This window comes from Anomaloglossus baeobatrachus, chromosome 4 (assembly GCF_048569485.1).
Source record: "Anomaloglossus baeobatrachus isolate aAnoBae1 chromosome 4, aAnoBae1.hap1, whole genome shotgun sequence".
Lineage (NCBI taxonomy): Eukaryota > Metazoa > Chordata > Amphibia > Anura > Aromobatidae > Anomaloglossus > Anomaloglossus baeobatrachus.
Window position 1 is genome coordinate 33,661,225 of NC_134356.1, and position 14,421 is coordinate 33,675,645.

Consider the following 14,421-nt stretch of genomic DNA (forward strand, 5'->3'; position numbering starts at 1 on the left):
TGGCGTCCCAGCGACTACACATTTATGCTCATTCTATGGATCTTTGGCATCTCAGCGATCATACATTTATGCCCTTTCCTATGATACAACGCTTCGGACATTTGTCATTCCTTTCTCAGACTTAATACAAAAATTTGTCTTTAATACAGGATGAATTTCTACAAAAGCGTCACATGGAAGCAATACCGGACAGTGACAACGTGGAGAAATGATAGGAGACCACATCATTAAAGGGGTCCTACAAAACCCATTTTTATATACAGGTTTAGCGAAAGCGGCGTCCTCTATTCCGGATCCTTATCTCTTTCACTAGAGCGTCGCTCTCTGGAGGACCCGTCCTGTTCTGTACCACACAGACATCCCTATTGATGTGAATGGGAACCGTGCAATACTCTTTTTCCCCAGTGGGGGGCAGTGTAGGGAAATAAAACACGACCAGTCAGGGGATCTGTTTGTGGAGCCTTAGGTAGGCGGGCTACCAGTAAATCAGTACTCTGCAATTCGATGGCCCCTTAAAAGTCCAGATGAGGAGAGTTTAGGTAGGGGGGCTACCAGCAAATTAGTACCCTGCAATTTTGCGGCCCCTTAAAAGTCTATATGAATCATGTCTCAGTCACTCTCAAATACGTCTACACTTTTATAAGACCTCCACGCCTTCAGGTTGCAGATCCTGAGCATGGTTCCCAGCTGAATCCCCGGCCCCATCTCAAAGGTCCGAGGGAAGTAGGTTCCTTGCTTCCTCTCGTAGATGGCGTGCATCGTCTGCTCCCACTTTACCGGGGACACCAGCTGTTTGGACAGGAGGTCCTCCATCGCGGAGGCATGTCTGTACCGCTTCCCGTCCACGTTGCAGTACACATTGACCAGCGGTTGCTTGAAGTTCAGGGTCTTCAGGACTTTCTGTAAAGGCTCCACAGCCGGCTCCATCAACGGGGTGTGAAAGGCGCCGCTAACCGGCAACAGTTTAGTCCGGGAAAAGGAGAACTTTTTGGAATTTTTTTGCAGGAACTGAATGGCCTGGAAGAAAAAAAAGGAGAGAAATTATTATCGTGACGGGCAGAGGAACTTAGTAGTCAATTAAAGGGGTGGTGGTCTTAAAGATTCCACAAAAAGGGACTAAAGAGAGACCCGCAGATGCCATAGATATGTCCTATCAGAATACGGTAAAATTAAAGGGGTGTCCTCATCAAGGAGACTAGTTATATATCCACAGCGGCAGGGGTGCTACACTATTTTTGGAACTCCTGGCCACCTTTCCATTCCAAGATGGGCCCTATTGTCTTGATAGGTGCAAGTCCAAAAATATAGGACTGTCACACATGGCGGATATGCTACAAATTTCCAAATTTCCCCAGGCGAATTTCCATTTTTTTATTCCCCTTTTTCGAAGAGCCATAACTTTTTTTTATTTTACCCAGCAATCTTGACATATGAGGGCTTGTTTTTTTGCAGGACGACTTGTACTTGTAAATGAAACCATGAGTTTTACCATATAGTGTACTGGAAAACGAGAAAAGAAGTCCAAGTGAGTAAAATATGCAAAAAACATATTGAACGATGTTTTTTTGGGTATTTTATTCACCGTGTTCACTATATGGTAAAACTGATGTGTGGGTGCGATGCCTCTGTCGCGGGCGGGGAGGACGCCGCTGCGCTCGCTAACGCTCGGGTCCTGCGCTGCTGCGATGGCTGCTCGGTGGCTCGAGCGGTGGGCCGGATCCGGGGGCTCGAGCGGCACTCCTCGCCCGTGAGTGAAAGGGGTGGTTGGTTTGGGCGATTTAGTCCGTGACGCCACCCACGGGTCGTGGTGAAGATGGGCACCATCGCTGCTGGTGACGGGGATCCCGGGAGCGATGGCAGGGAGCAGCTGGGATGTTGTTTTCCCCCCTCCGTGAGTAGGAGTTGGTGGTCCCGGGGCCCGGTGAAGTGACGGGGAGGCAGGGATGGCAAGGTGCAGGGTCTCCTGGACTGCGCAGCGCGGTGCTGGACGGCACGGTTGTACTCACTCAGCCACAAATGTACGCAAAGTCTCTGGTAAACCAAACGGCTGGATGGACGGGTCCCGCAGCCGGCTGCTGTGGCTTCTCCCGGACGGATAATGGTGGCTGCCTTTCCCTGCACCTTTGTGTATGTTCGGTCCCGATGGCTTACCACCGGTAACCCAGAGGAGCCCTTTTGCCCGCAGGCTCTGGCCCTTGGAACTCTAGCTGTGGTGGTAGCTGTATTTCCTTCTACTGGTCGGACGTTTGCCTTCAATCGGGTCTTGGCTGTTAGGAAACCCCTGGGGTTCCGGTCACTGACGGATTTGACCTCTTAACGGCGACTCCAAGCCTGGTCGACGTCCGCAGGCCCTGCCGGTTTGTGCTGGCTTCACTTCGCTCCCCGGTTCGGTACCGGCGGGCCACCGCCCGTCCCCGGTCCTACGGTTCCACGTTGATTCGCCTCTCCTGCAGACGGCCACCACCGTCTGCCAACCTTGCTCTTAGTGCCCGGGCCACACACCCGGACACGGTCAGTCTACTCCTTTTCACTCTCCACTCCTCTCTCTTGCACTTCCCTAACTCATTTGACTTCCTTCTCCCGCCTCCAGGACTGTGAACTCCTCGGTGGGTGGAGCCAACCGCCTGGATCCACCCCAGCTGGTGTAGTAGACATCAGCCCCGGGAGGGAGGCAACAAGGATTTTGTGTCTGGCTGATGTGCCTGTCTCGGGGTGGGGGGGTGTGTGTTGTAGTACCTGTGACGACCTGGCTAGTCCAGGGCGCCACACCTCAGGTCGGTGCGAGTTCTTAGACACCAAACATGTATAGGTTTACTTTTATCTAAGGGGTTAAAAATGTTTTTCGAAGTTTGTCCAAAAACAGTGGCACACTTTTTGTGCCCTTTCCCCCTCGAGAGACATTTTTCGGGATCTAAGGCTCAGTGACGGCTTATTTTTTTCCATCTCGAGCTGACGTTTTTAACGGTATCATTTTTGCGCCGATGCTACATTTTGCTCGCTTCTTATTGCATTTTGTGGACACTTGGCGACAACCAAAGAAAAGTAATTTTGGTGTTGTTTTTTTTGCTGCTACGCCGTTTACCGATCAGATTAATTGATTTTATATTTTGATAGATCGGGCATTTCTGAACACATTGATACCAAATATGTGTATAATTTTTATTTTTTTTAACCAATTAATTTTTAATGGGGCTAATGGGGGTGATTTGAACTTTTAGGGTTTTTTTTTTACTAATTTTTAAAAATATTTTTTTCTCTTATTTTTTTATTTTACTAGTCCCCCTAGGTGACTATAAGGATCAGCAGTCTGATCGATCATTCATTTCTGATCAGAGCTGCACAGCTCTGATCAGCAGAAATGCTGATCTCCTGTTAGAGCCGGTGCTCTGCTGGCTGGCATGTTAGTGACAGGAGAGGAGTCATCACGGGTCCTGTCACTACCATGCCAACCTTCAGCTCCCCATGATCGCGCCACAGGGCACCCGATGGCGGCAGGGAAAGGAGATTTCCCTGCCGCAGCCATTCAAAATGTGACTGCACGATCTAAGGAGTTAACAGGCACGGGTGGATCGCAGGCATCACTGCCGGCTCACTGCAGCAGCCAACAGTGATTACCCAGACATGACTTAGGACGTACCGGTACGTCCTCAGTCGTGAAGGAGTTAATAAAGCTTTCCAAAATCCTTTACATGTACTAATTGTGTGGTACAAGGAAGGATCCAGTGTGTCATTACCAAATACCCCACTGTTGATAAGCGGCTGTCGGTCTTTTTACATTACCGCTTTTCTCCCGTCATACACACTTGGCCACTTATCCCTTTGAATCCTCAAAGGTCGGGGAGGAGGGGGTTAATCCTGCGCTTGCCGATAGGATGAAGACAGAAGAGGTATCCCTGGTTTTGGATTTATTAGTCAACGCGTGTCGGACCACCAAGTCTCCATTAGGACCGACACGTCGTCCCGTTGGTGGAGTCTTAGCAGAGCGAAATGCGTCGACTAATAAGTCATGTTCCAGGAATACCTCTTCTGTCTTTATCCGTCGGCAGCGCAGGATTAACCCCTTCCTCTCCTACACTTCGGGGCTGCTGCGGCCGATTCTAAGCTTTTCAGTGGTTCTGTCAACTGACCCAGGTGAGCGCGATTCTGTTTATGTTTTTTTGCTGTATCTCGGATAAGACCCTATTTACGCTCTTTGTCTCTCCACTTTTCTTTCACACTTTGAATCCCTCAGATTAGGTAATGCTGTGGAGGTGGCACTGAGCTATAGCTTATTTGTTCAAACGTAATAAGAATATCTGTGTATATAAATAAACAAAATATAGATGTAGATGCATAATTATCTGTCTGTCTATGTAGCCATCGCATGGACCCATAATATAATTCTAAGTTGTATAATCATGAACGAGTTAACCAAAGATAATGAAGCCAGAATGTGAAGTTGCAAAAGTGTTAGCAGTAATGTTCACACAGAAGGAATGTACGGGAGGCAGGCAATGTGCTGTGACAAATTGAGGAGTGAAGCACTCCCTCTTTAGCTTCAAGGTTATTCATGCTTACTGTATAATTGGATCTATCGAATACACAAGTCAGTTGATGATGCTGGCTGAAAGAGCATGTGTGTGTTCATTGTCTTATATACATTGATATATTGGCACTGATATACAGCTAATACGGCACCGACTCTGGATATCCCAAACGAAGACTCCGTTAGCAGTTTTCAACCAAAGTCCTCCCTTGACAATGCCACCAGGTACAGATTCTCACCTCCATGTGTCCGGCGATGACTTTGCCATTTGGGAACAGGAAGTTTGCCACCCTGCAGACCGGCTCCGCCATGCCCAGCGTCCGGCAGTGCTCTTCAGCCTCAGCGCAGGCCACGTGATATTTAGTCTTAGACGTCCCAACTACAGAAAGCATCCCACTTGGTACAGCGTCAGACGCCTCCTGCATGGCCTCCGCCCGCACCTTCACCGCATACAGCGCTGCAATAAAGAACACTCCAGCTGTAAACACTTTCTGATCTTGGTAGTAAACAATACAGAAAAAATTCTTCAATCATTTTTTGACCTGTTTTAAATGTCTCCTGACCCCTGAACCTTGCTACAATTATCCAGAATTAGGGGCTCGCATCCTCATTCCCAGCTACAGGCCATAAAAATGAACCGGAGCAAAAGAAACCGCCGAATCTACAGTATACAAATCTGATACTTATTAGCGATGAGCGAGCACTACCATGCTCAGGTGCTCGGTACTCGTAACTAGTGATGAGCGGGCACTACCATGCTCGGGTACTCGTAACTAGTGATGAGCGGGCACTACCATGCTCAGGTGCTCAGTACTGGTAACTAGTGATAAGCGGGCACTACCATGCTCAGGTGCTTGGTACTCGTAACTAGTGATGAGCGGGCACTACCATGCTCAGGTGCTGGGTACTCGTAACTAGTGATGAGCAGGCACTACCATGCTCAGGTGCTCAGTACTCGTAACTAGTGATGAGCGGGCACTACCATGCTCCGGTGCTCAGTACTCGTAACTAGTGATGAGTGGGCACTACCATGCTCGGGTGCTCAGTACTGGTAACTAGTGATGAGCGGGCACTACCATGCTCAGGTGCTCAGTACTCGTAACTAGTGATGAGCGGGCACTACCATGCTCTGGTGCTCTGTACTCGTAACTAGTGATGAGCGAGCACTACCATGCTCGGGTGCTCGGTACTAGTAACTAGTGATGAGCGGGCACTACCATGCTCAGGTGCTCAGTACTCGTAACTAGTGATGAGTGGGCACTACCATGCTCAGGTGCTCAGTACTCGTAACTAGTGATGAACGGGCACTACCATGCTCTGGTGCTCAGTACTCGTAACTAGTGATGAGCGGGCACTACCATGCTCTGGTGCTCAGTACTCGTAACTAGTGATGAGCGGCCACTACCATGCTCTGGTGCTCAGTACTCGTAACTAGTGATGAGCGGGCACTACCATGCTCAGGTGCTCAGTACTCGTAACTAGTGATGAGCGGGCACTACCATGCTCGGGTGCTCGGTACTCGTAACTAGTGATGAGCGGGCACTACCATGCTCGGGTGCTCAGTACTCGTAACTAGTGATGAGTTGGCACTACCATGCTCAGGTGCTCAGTACTCGTAACTAGTGATGAGTGGGCACTACCATGCTCGGGTGCTCAGTACTTGTAACTAGTGATGAGCGGGCACTACCATGCTCGGGTGCTCACTCATCACTAGTTACGAGTACCAAGCAACCGAGCGTGGTAGCGCCCGCTCATCACTAGTTACAAGTAACCAGCACCCGAGCATGGTAGTGCCCGCTCATCACTAGTTACGAGTACTGAGCACTCGAGCATGGTAGTGCCCGCTCATCACTAATACTTATCTCTTAGAGATGAGCAAACAGACTTGCAGGACTTCAGTCCGATAGCCGGGTAAGTATTCCGTGGCCAGTGGATGGAGACATGAAGTTGCCTCCTGCCCGGTGGCATCCCCCCTCCTCCTCTGAGTAGCCGGCCTGGCATGAAATTGTTTATATGCAGAATGTCACCTGAGACTGGCTACACAAAAAAGAAGCCATGAATACCGGTAGGAGGCGATTCACGGGGCTCCCGTCCAGCGCCCATGAAATAGTGACCTGGCGGCTGAACCAGGTTCCTGCCAATCGATTTGCTTCTTTTTTTTCTTACCTTCTGCAAAATCCAACGCACCAGCAAACACAAGAGCGGCAAATTCCCCCACACTGAACCCGGCCGTCACCACACAATTCTCCACGGCCTGGAGGAAGAAGAGGAAGACATAAGTGAGGAATTGATTGATAATACACAGTACCTAATCACCCGTCTCGATGGAGGAATCTGGCAGTGTTAAATTTTCCTGCAGCGCCACCACAGGACAAATGAAGCATTACACATCGATGGGATGTCTTTGTATTGCGGGACAGGACGTCCATTGTAACCTGTCTCCGGATTGGTTTTTGGGGTAACATTGAGATGTATCCTGGTTCTGGTTAAACAAAATAGTTATTTGTAGGTATCTCCTTTTTGTAGGTTAATAACGTGTTTCCCCGAAAATAAGACACTGCCTCATACTATTTTTTGCCCCAAAAACTGTGCTAGGGCTTATTTTTGGGGTTGGGCGAGAGTTTACCCCTCAAAAAAGCAGACTCATCCACCCTTCCACCAGAGGAGACTCATGCTTAGCAGATCCCGGACATCTGTCCCGCTCCCGGGTGCTCCCTGCAGGTCCTTGTCCTCTCCTGCTTCTGGGCGGCTAGCACTCACACACACATCCGGTGATATTGCACCGCTTCCGGCAGACGGGGACCTGGGATGGTGTGAGCATGAGCACAACGACGACCTGTGGTGGAACACATCAGTGTGTTTCCGCCGCAGGTCCTCCCCCGTTCGCTCACGCCGCAGGTCCCCCCCCCGTGCGCTCACGCCGCAGGTCCCCCCCCCCGTGCGCTCACGCCGCAGGTCCCCCCCCCCGTGCGCTCACGCCGCAAGTCCCCCCCCCGTGCGCTCACGCCGCAAGTCCCCCCCCCGTGCGCTCACAGCCGCAGGTCCCCCCTTCCCCGTGCGCTCACGCCGCGGCGCTGAGGACGTCAGTGCCGCAGTCTACATGGCTGGGGACAGGTGTGTGTGTGTACACACATGCAGAGTCCGGGAGGGGGCGGAGTCGAGCGGGGAAGTGTCGGCCTCCCTGCACACGTAGCCAAGGTAAATATCGGGTAAGCAAAGCACTTTTTGCTTGGTTACCCGATATTTACCTTGGTTACCAGCGTACACCGCTTAGCGTTGGCTCCCTGCACAGGTAACCAGGATAAATATCGGGTAACTAGGCAAAGCGCATTGCATAGTAACCCGTTGTGTATCCTGGTTACGTGTGCCGGGAGTCAGAGAGAGCATGCACAGCGAAAGCCTAAGGATTGCGCTGCTCAAAAAACGTTACAGGCTGCGTTCCTTCTGCCCGGCGGTCAGTCGTTCCACGACTAATCAGTCGGGGGGAGGATGCAACGCAGCATCATCAGTCACAATCCGCTGCTCATACAAGTCTATGGGAATAACGGAATCCGCCAAACGGATTCCGTTTACCAGAGCAGCGGATTTTGACTGATACAATTTAATGGAAGTGTGAACCCAGCCTTAGAGGGGGTGCACTTACTTCAGGGTCTTCTTGGCTGAGTTTCTCGGCTGCGGCCAAGGAGGTGATGAAGACGGCCGGTTGGCAGTGCACGGTCTTATTCAGCGTCTCGGCCGGGCCCTTCAGGCAGAGGTCCAGCAGGTCGTAGCCCAGCACCTTGTGGGCAGCCAGGAACATGGCTCGGACATTGGGGTACCTTAGGAGTCCGCGGGCCATGCCCACCTGCTGGCTGCCCTGCCCGGGGAACAGGACCACCGTGCTGTCCAATGGCGACCTGGAAGGCTCGCGCTGCTCCACGTCTTCCCTGTCCACCTCTGCCTCCGCCAGCAGACTGGCAATATCCTCCTTCTCATTGCCTCTCTCAATATTAGATGCCCACCTCTGCCACTGGGCATTATACAGCGCCCTCCTATAGAGACACGACCTCAGCAGAGAGGAGCCCCCCATTCCAGCTGGTGAACCCCCACCTCCTCCCTAAAGGGTCCCCCTGACAGATAACACGTGACTACACAAGCTGCACTCTTAACACGTGGGTCACCCTGGCTTCTCAAGGACACTTCCGGGTGAGCTGTGCATCGCCAAATGCCTTCCCCTCGGGGACATTAGTCACCGAAACAAACGTTCCGCGCCACCATAGTCCAAAAATTCGGATGATTTGGGGGTAAAAATAGCAAATTATGTGACTGTAAATCATATTACAATCAATTGAACAGTATTACTGATAATTTTTGTATTTTTTTTTTGCCCGGAGTTAAGATGGCCGAGCTGGCATCTCCTTTCCCTCCCTCTGGGCTCAGCCCTGTGATCAGCTGCTCAGTGCACTCCCCTGCAATTGATAGTGTGTGTCCCTGCACTGGGGCATATAGCAGAGGTGACAAAAGCAGCAGAGGTGAGTGCATCACACTAATCCCTCCTGATTATTCTACTCCAGTAGTGCACATAAGGATTGGCTTATCTGTTAACCATGCATGGCTGGTACTTGTAGTCCCCACTAGTTATTTCTGCAAATTTATATCCCATGGGTCAGTTTCCTGGATCGCAAAAAAATAACTCTCCCGCTGGAAAAAGCAGCACCTCAGTATACTGCTGTATACCCAGCTGGCTGCTAGGATATGTATTTATTTTACTCACTTATATAGTGCTATTAATTCCACAGCGCTTTACAGATGTAATCATCACTGTCCCCATTGGGGCTCACAATCTAAATTCCTTATCAGAATGTTTTTGGAGTGTGAGAGAAAATTGGTGAACCCGGAGGAAGCCCACTCAAACAAATAGAGAACATACAGACTCCTTGCAGATAATCTTGGTGGGATCTAAACCCAGGATCCCAGTGTTGCAAGGCTGAAGGTCTAACCAGTCAGCTACTGTACAGTGCTAACCACTGAGCCACCATATAGTACTAACCACTGAGCCACTGTACAGTGCTAACCACTAAGCCAGCGTACAGCTCTAACCACTGAGCTGTCCTGTATAGTACTAACCACTGAGCCGTCCTGTATAGTGCTACCAACTGAGCTGCCCTGTATGGTGCTAATCGCTGAGCCGCCCCGTACAGTGCTAATCACTGAGTCATCCCAATATGGTGCTAATCACTGAGCAGTCCCATATAGTGCTGACCACTGAGCCAGCGTACAGTGCTGACCACTGAGCCAGCATACAGTGCTGACCACTGAGCCAGCGTAGAGTGCTGACCACTGAGCCAGCGTAGGGTGCTGACCACTGAGCCAGCGTAGAGTGCTGACCACTGAGCCAGCGTACTGTGTTAACCACTGAGCTACCGTGCTGCCCCATGTATGATGAGAGTAATATTTTGCCTGAAATTATATTATAATGGGGACCCAGTAAAAAAAAAAATCCCTTAGATGATCATTAGTGATGGGCGAGCACTACCACACTCAGGTGCTCCGTCCTTGAAGCAGGCAGTCGGACGCTGGGACGGACTTGACTTCTGTATCCAATATAATGGAAGATCTTTCGGAAAAATGCTTGAGTTCCCCATTAACTTCCATTATACCCAGTACACGAGTCGAGCCTGCCTGAATGTCCAACTGCTCGTTTCGAGACCCGAGCCTGGTCGTGCTCGATTATCACTAGTTGGGAGCAATTGTCCAGAAATGGGACCCCACTAATCTGGTCGTCATTGGCGAAGAACATTGTAATAACAATTGGTTCAACAATCTTCTACCATACTTTTTGTGCAATCTTTTTTTCATTGCATATTATATTTTATTATTAGTAATATTTTAGAATTTTGTAAGATTACGCTTTTGTATTTTTTAGTATTCCTTTGCCGTTTTTCTTCTATTCTCATGCACTCATTACAGTGAAGAATGCTCCACGCCCGGAGAAATGATAAACCCCTCCCCGGCTTATACAACATGTCCCAGACACTCCCATGTTACACGGGTGGAAGTTACTATGGAGCAGAATGGCCAGAATGATCTAGGCTGACAACTGGGAAATAGAAGTGTCATGTCTGGGAGGGGAGATTTCGGCCGTAGATAATCTTTTTATCGAAAGAAAAAAAAAGTGATATAATATATATATATATACAGGGCTGTATTTTGCCTTCATGCTGCCCTAGGCACTTTAAGTGGTCGCGCCCCTTAGTGACAACGTAAAACTGAGTTTTCGCACACGACATCTGTTTAAGGCAGATCTACTCTGTAGCACACTTTAAAAAGTATCAATAAGAAACTAACCCCCCCCCCAATGGGAATCACCACAGGCACATCAAAACATAGCATGAGTATAAAATATTCCCACCGTCCCCACTTATATACTGTGACTGTCACACTGCCCCTAATAAACTAAAACACCATTCTGCCCTCCCTTATAAACTACTGTATATGCACCACACCTTCCTCGATTATGAAATATGATCTGTACATTGTGAGGAGAGAGCAGCATGATGTGAGGACAATGTCCCATGCATGCTGCCCCCTCCTCACAATGTCCCATGCATGCTGCCCCCTCCTCACAATGTCCCATGCATGCTGCCCCCTCCTCACAATGTCCCATGCATGCTGCTCCCTCCTCACAATGTCCCATGCATGCTGCCCCCTCCTCACAATGTCCCATGCATGCTGCCCCCTCCTCACAATGTCCCATGCATGCTGCTCCCTCCTCACAATGTCCCATGCAGGCTGCTCCCTCGTCACAATGTCCCATGCATGCTGCCCCCTCCTCACAATGTCCCATGCATGCTGCTCCCTCCTCACAATGTCCCATGCATGCTGCCCCCTCCTCACAATGTCCCATGCATGCTGCCCCCTCCTCACAATGTCCCATGCATGCTGCCCCCTCCTCACAATGTCCCATGCATGCTGCCCCCTCCTCACAATGTCCCATGCATGCTGCCCCCTCCTCACAATGTCCCATGCATGCTGCTCCCTCGTCACAATGTCCCATGCATGCTGCTCCCTCCTCACAATGTCTCATGCATGCTGCTCCCGCCTCACAATGTCCCATGCATGCTGCCCCCTCCTCACAATGTCCCATGCATGCTGCTCCCTCGTCACAATGTCCCATGCATGCTGCTCCCTCCTCACAATGTCTCATGCATGCTGCTCCCGCCTCACAATGTCCCTTGCAGGCTGCCCCCTCCTCACAATGTCCCATGCATGCTGCTCTCTCCTCACAATGTCCCATGCATGCTGCCCCCTCTTCACAATGTCCCATGCATGCTGCTCCCTCCTCACAATGTCCCATGCATGCTGTCCCTCTCCATGAGCTCCTAATGCTGCCTTCCTCTTTTCCATAATGAGACCTTCATGTTGCCCCACTCATGCTAAGACCACCACACTAACGCTTATGCTGAGACCCCCCCCCCCACACACTACCCCACTCTTGATATTGACTCCCCTACATTTCTCCACTCCATACTGATCCCACACATGCTGCCCCTTCTTCACAATGAGCTCCCAATGCTGCCCCCTCTTATTCTGAGTCCTTACACTCCCCCCACTCAATCGATTTTGTCATTGCACTATCCCTCATCCCTTGTCCTCTGTCTCTAGCATTAGCCCCTCTTTCCCACTCCCCCAGCATCAGCCTCTCTCCCCCAGCATCAGCCTCTATCTTCCCTCAGCATCAGCCTCTCTCCCCCAGTCTCAGCCTTTGCCTCTCCCCAGCCTCAGCCTGTCCCAGTCTCCGCCTCAGCCTCCCTCCAGCCTCCCTCCAGTCTCAGCCTCAGCCTCCCTCAAGTCTCAGCCTCAGCCTCCCTCCAGTCTCAGCCTCAGCCTCCCTCCAGCCTCCCCCCAGTCTCAGCCTCAGTCTCCCTCCAGCCTCCCCCCAGTCTCAGCCTCCCTCCAGCCTCCCCCCAGTCTCAGCCTCCCTCCAGCCTCCCTCCAGTCTCAGCCTCCCTCCAGTCTCAGCCTCCCTCCAGCCTCACCCCAGTCTCAGCCTCCCTCCAGCCTCACCCCAGTCTCTGCCTCAGCCTCCCTCCAGCCTCCCCCCAGTCCCAGCCTCTGCCTCCCTCCAGCCTCCCCCAAGTCTCAGCCTCTGCCTCCCTCCAGACTCCCCCCAATCTCTGCCTCTGCCTCCCTCCAGACTCCCCCCAGTCTCTGCCTCTGCCTCCCTCCAGCCTCCCCCCAGTCTCTGCCTCTGCATCCCTCCAGCCTCCCCCCAGTCTCTGCCTCTGCCTCCCTCCAGTCTCCCCCCAGTCTCAGCCTCTGCCTCCCTCCAGACTCCCCCCAGTCTCTGCCTCTGCCTCCCTCCAGACTCCCCCCAGTCTCTGCCTCTGCCTCCCTCCAGCCTCCCCCCAGTCTCTGCCTCTGCCTCCCTCCAGCCTCCCCCCAGTCTCAGCCTCTGCCTCCCTCCAGCCTCCCCACAGTCTCTGCCTCTGCCTCCCTCCAGCCTCCCCACAGTCTCTGCCTCTGCCTCTCTCCAGCCTCCCCCCAGTCTCAGCCTCTGCCTCCCTCCAGCCTCCCCCCAGTCTCTGCCTCTGCCTCCCTCCAGCCTCCCCCCAGTCTCTGCCTCTGCCTCCCTCCAGCCTCCCCCCAGTCTCTGCCTCTGCCTCCATCCAGCCTCCCCCCAGTCTCTGCCTCTGCCTCCCTCCAGTCTCCCCCCAGTCTCTGCCTCTGCCTCCCTCCAGCCTCCCCCCAGTCTCTGCCTCTGCCTCCCTCCAGCCTCCCCCCAGTCTCTGCATCTGCCTCCCTCCAGCCTCCCCCAGTCTCTGCCTCTGCCTCCCTCCAGCCTCCCCCCAGTCTCAGCCTCTGCCTCCCTCCAGCCTCCCCCCAGTCTCAGCCTCTGCCTCCCTCCAGCCTCCCCCCAGTCTCTGCCTCTGCCTCCCTCCAGCCTCCCCCCAGTCTCAGCCTCTGCCTCCCTCCAGCCTCCCCCCAGTCTCTGCCTCCCTCCAGCCTCCCCCCAGTCTCAGCCTCTGCCTCCCTCCAGTCTCAGCCTCTGCCTCCCTCCAGCCTCCCCCCAGTCTCAGCCTTTGCCTCTCTCCAGTCTCAGCCTCTGCCTCCCTCCAGCCTCCCCCCCAGTCTCAGCCTCTGCCTCCCTCCAGTCTCAGCCTCTGCCTCCCTCCAGCCTCCCCCCAGTCTCAGCCTCTGCCTCCCTCCAGCCTCCCCCCAGTCTCAGCCTCTGCCTCCCTCCAGCCTCCCCCCAGTCTCTGCCTCTGCCTCCCTCCAGCCTCCCCCCAGTCTCTGCCTCTGCCTCCCTCCAGCCTCCCCCCAGTCTCAGCCTCTGCCTCCCTCCAGCCTCCCCCCAGTCTCAGCCTCTGCCTCCCTCCAGCCTCCCCCCAGTCTCAGCCTCTGCCTCCCTCCAGTCTCAGCCTCTGCCTCCCTCCAGCCTCCCCCCAGTCTCAGCCTTTGCCTCTCTCCAGTCTCAGCCTCTGCCTCCCTCCAGCCTCCCCCCCAGTCTCAGCCTCTGCCTCCCTCCAGTCTCAGCCTCTGCCTCCCTCCAGCCTCCCCCCAGTCTCAGCCTCTGCCTCCCTCCAGCCTCCCCCCAGTCTCAGCCTCTGCCTCCCTCCAGCCTCCCCCCAGTCTCTGCCTCTGCCTCCCTCCAGCCTCCCCCCAGTCTCTGCCTCTGCCTCCCTCCAGCCTCCCCCCAGTCTCAGCCTCTGCCTCCCTCCAGCCTCCCCCCAGTCTCAGCCTCTGCCTCCCTCCAGCCTCCCCCCAGTCTCTGCCTCTGCCTCCCTCCAGCCTCCCCCCAGTCTCTGCCTCTGCCTCCCTCCAGTCTCCCCCCAGTCTCAGCCTCTGCCTCCCTCCAGACTCCCCCCAGTCTCTGCCTCTGCCTCCCTCCAGACTCCCCCCAGTCTCTGCCTCTG

The 14,421-nt window shown here is 53.2% G+C and overlaps 2 protein-coding genes across 2 annotated transcripts in view; one reads left to right on the forward strand and one right to left on the reverse strand.

The window, feature by feature from the left end:
* Nucleotides 1-121: 121 nt before the first annotated feature.
* On the reverse strand, nt 122-8,712 carry MCAT (malonyl-CoA-acyl carrier protein transacylase). The gene is made up of 4 exons (XM_075342157.1): nt 8,169-8,712; nt 6,692-6,779; nt 4,765-4,982; nt 122-1,017 (listed from the first exon to the last, which is right to left on the reverse strand). The coding sequence occupies exons 1-4, from the start codon at nt 8,592-8,594 to the stop codon at nt 610-612; spliced, it is 1,140 nt and encodes a 379-aa protein (XP_075198272.1). The 5' UTR covers nt 8,595-8,712; the 3' UTR covers nt 122-609.
* A 239-nt stretch (nt 8,713-8,951) lies between these two features.
* Nucleotides 8,952-14,421, forward strand: part of LOC142301138 (translocator protein-like) — a 16,475-nt gene continuing 11,005 nt past the window's right edge. The window contains exon 1 of the mRNA XM_075342158.1: nt 8,952-9,036. The gene's annotated coding sequence lies outside the window, so the exon portion shown is untranslated. The remainder of the gene's footprint in view (nt 9,037-14,421) is intronic.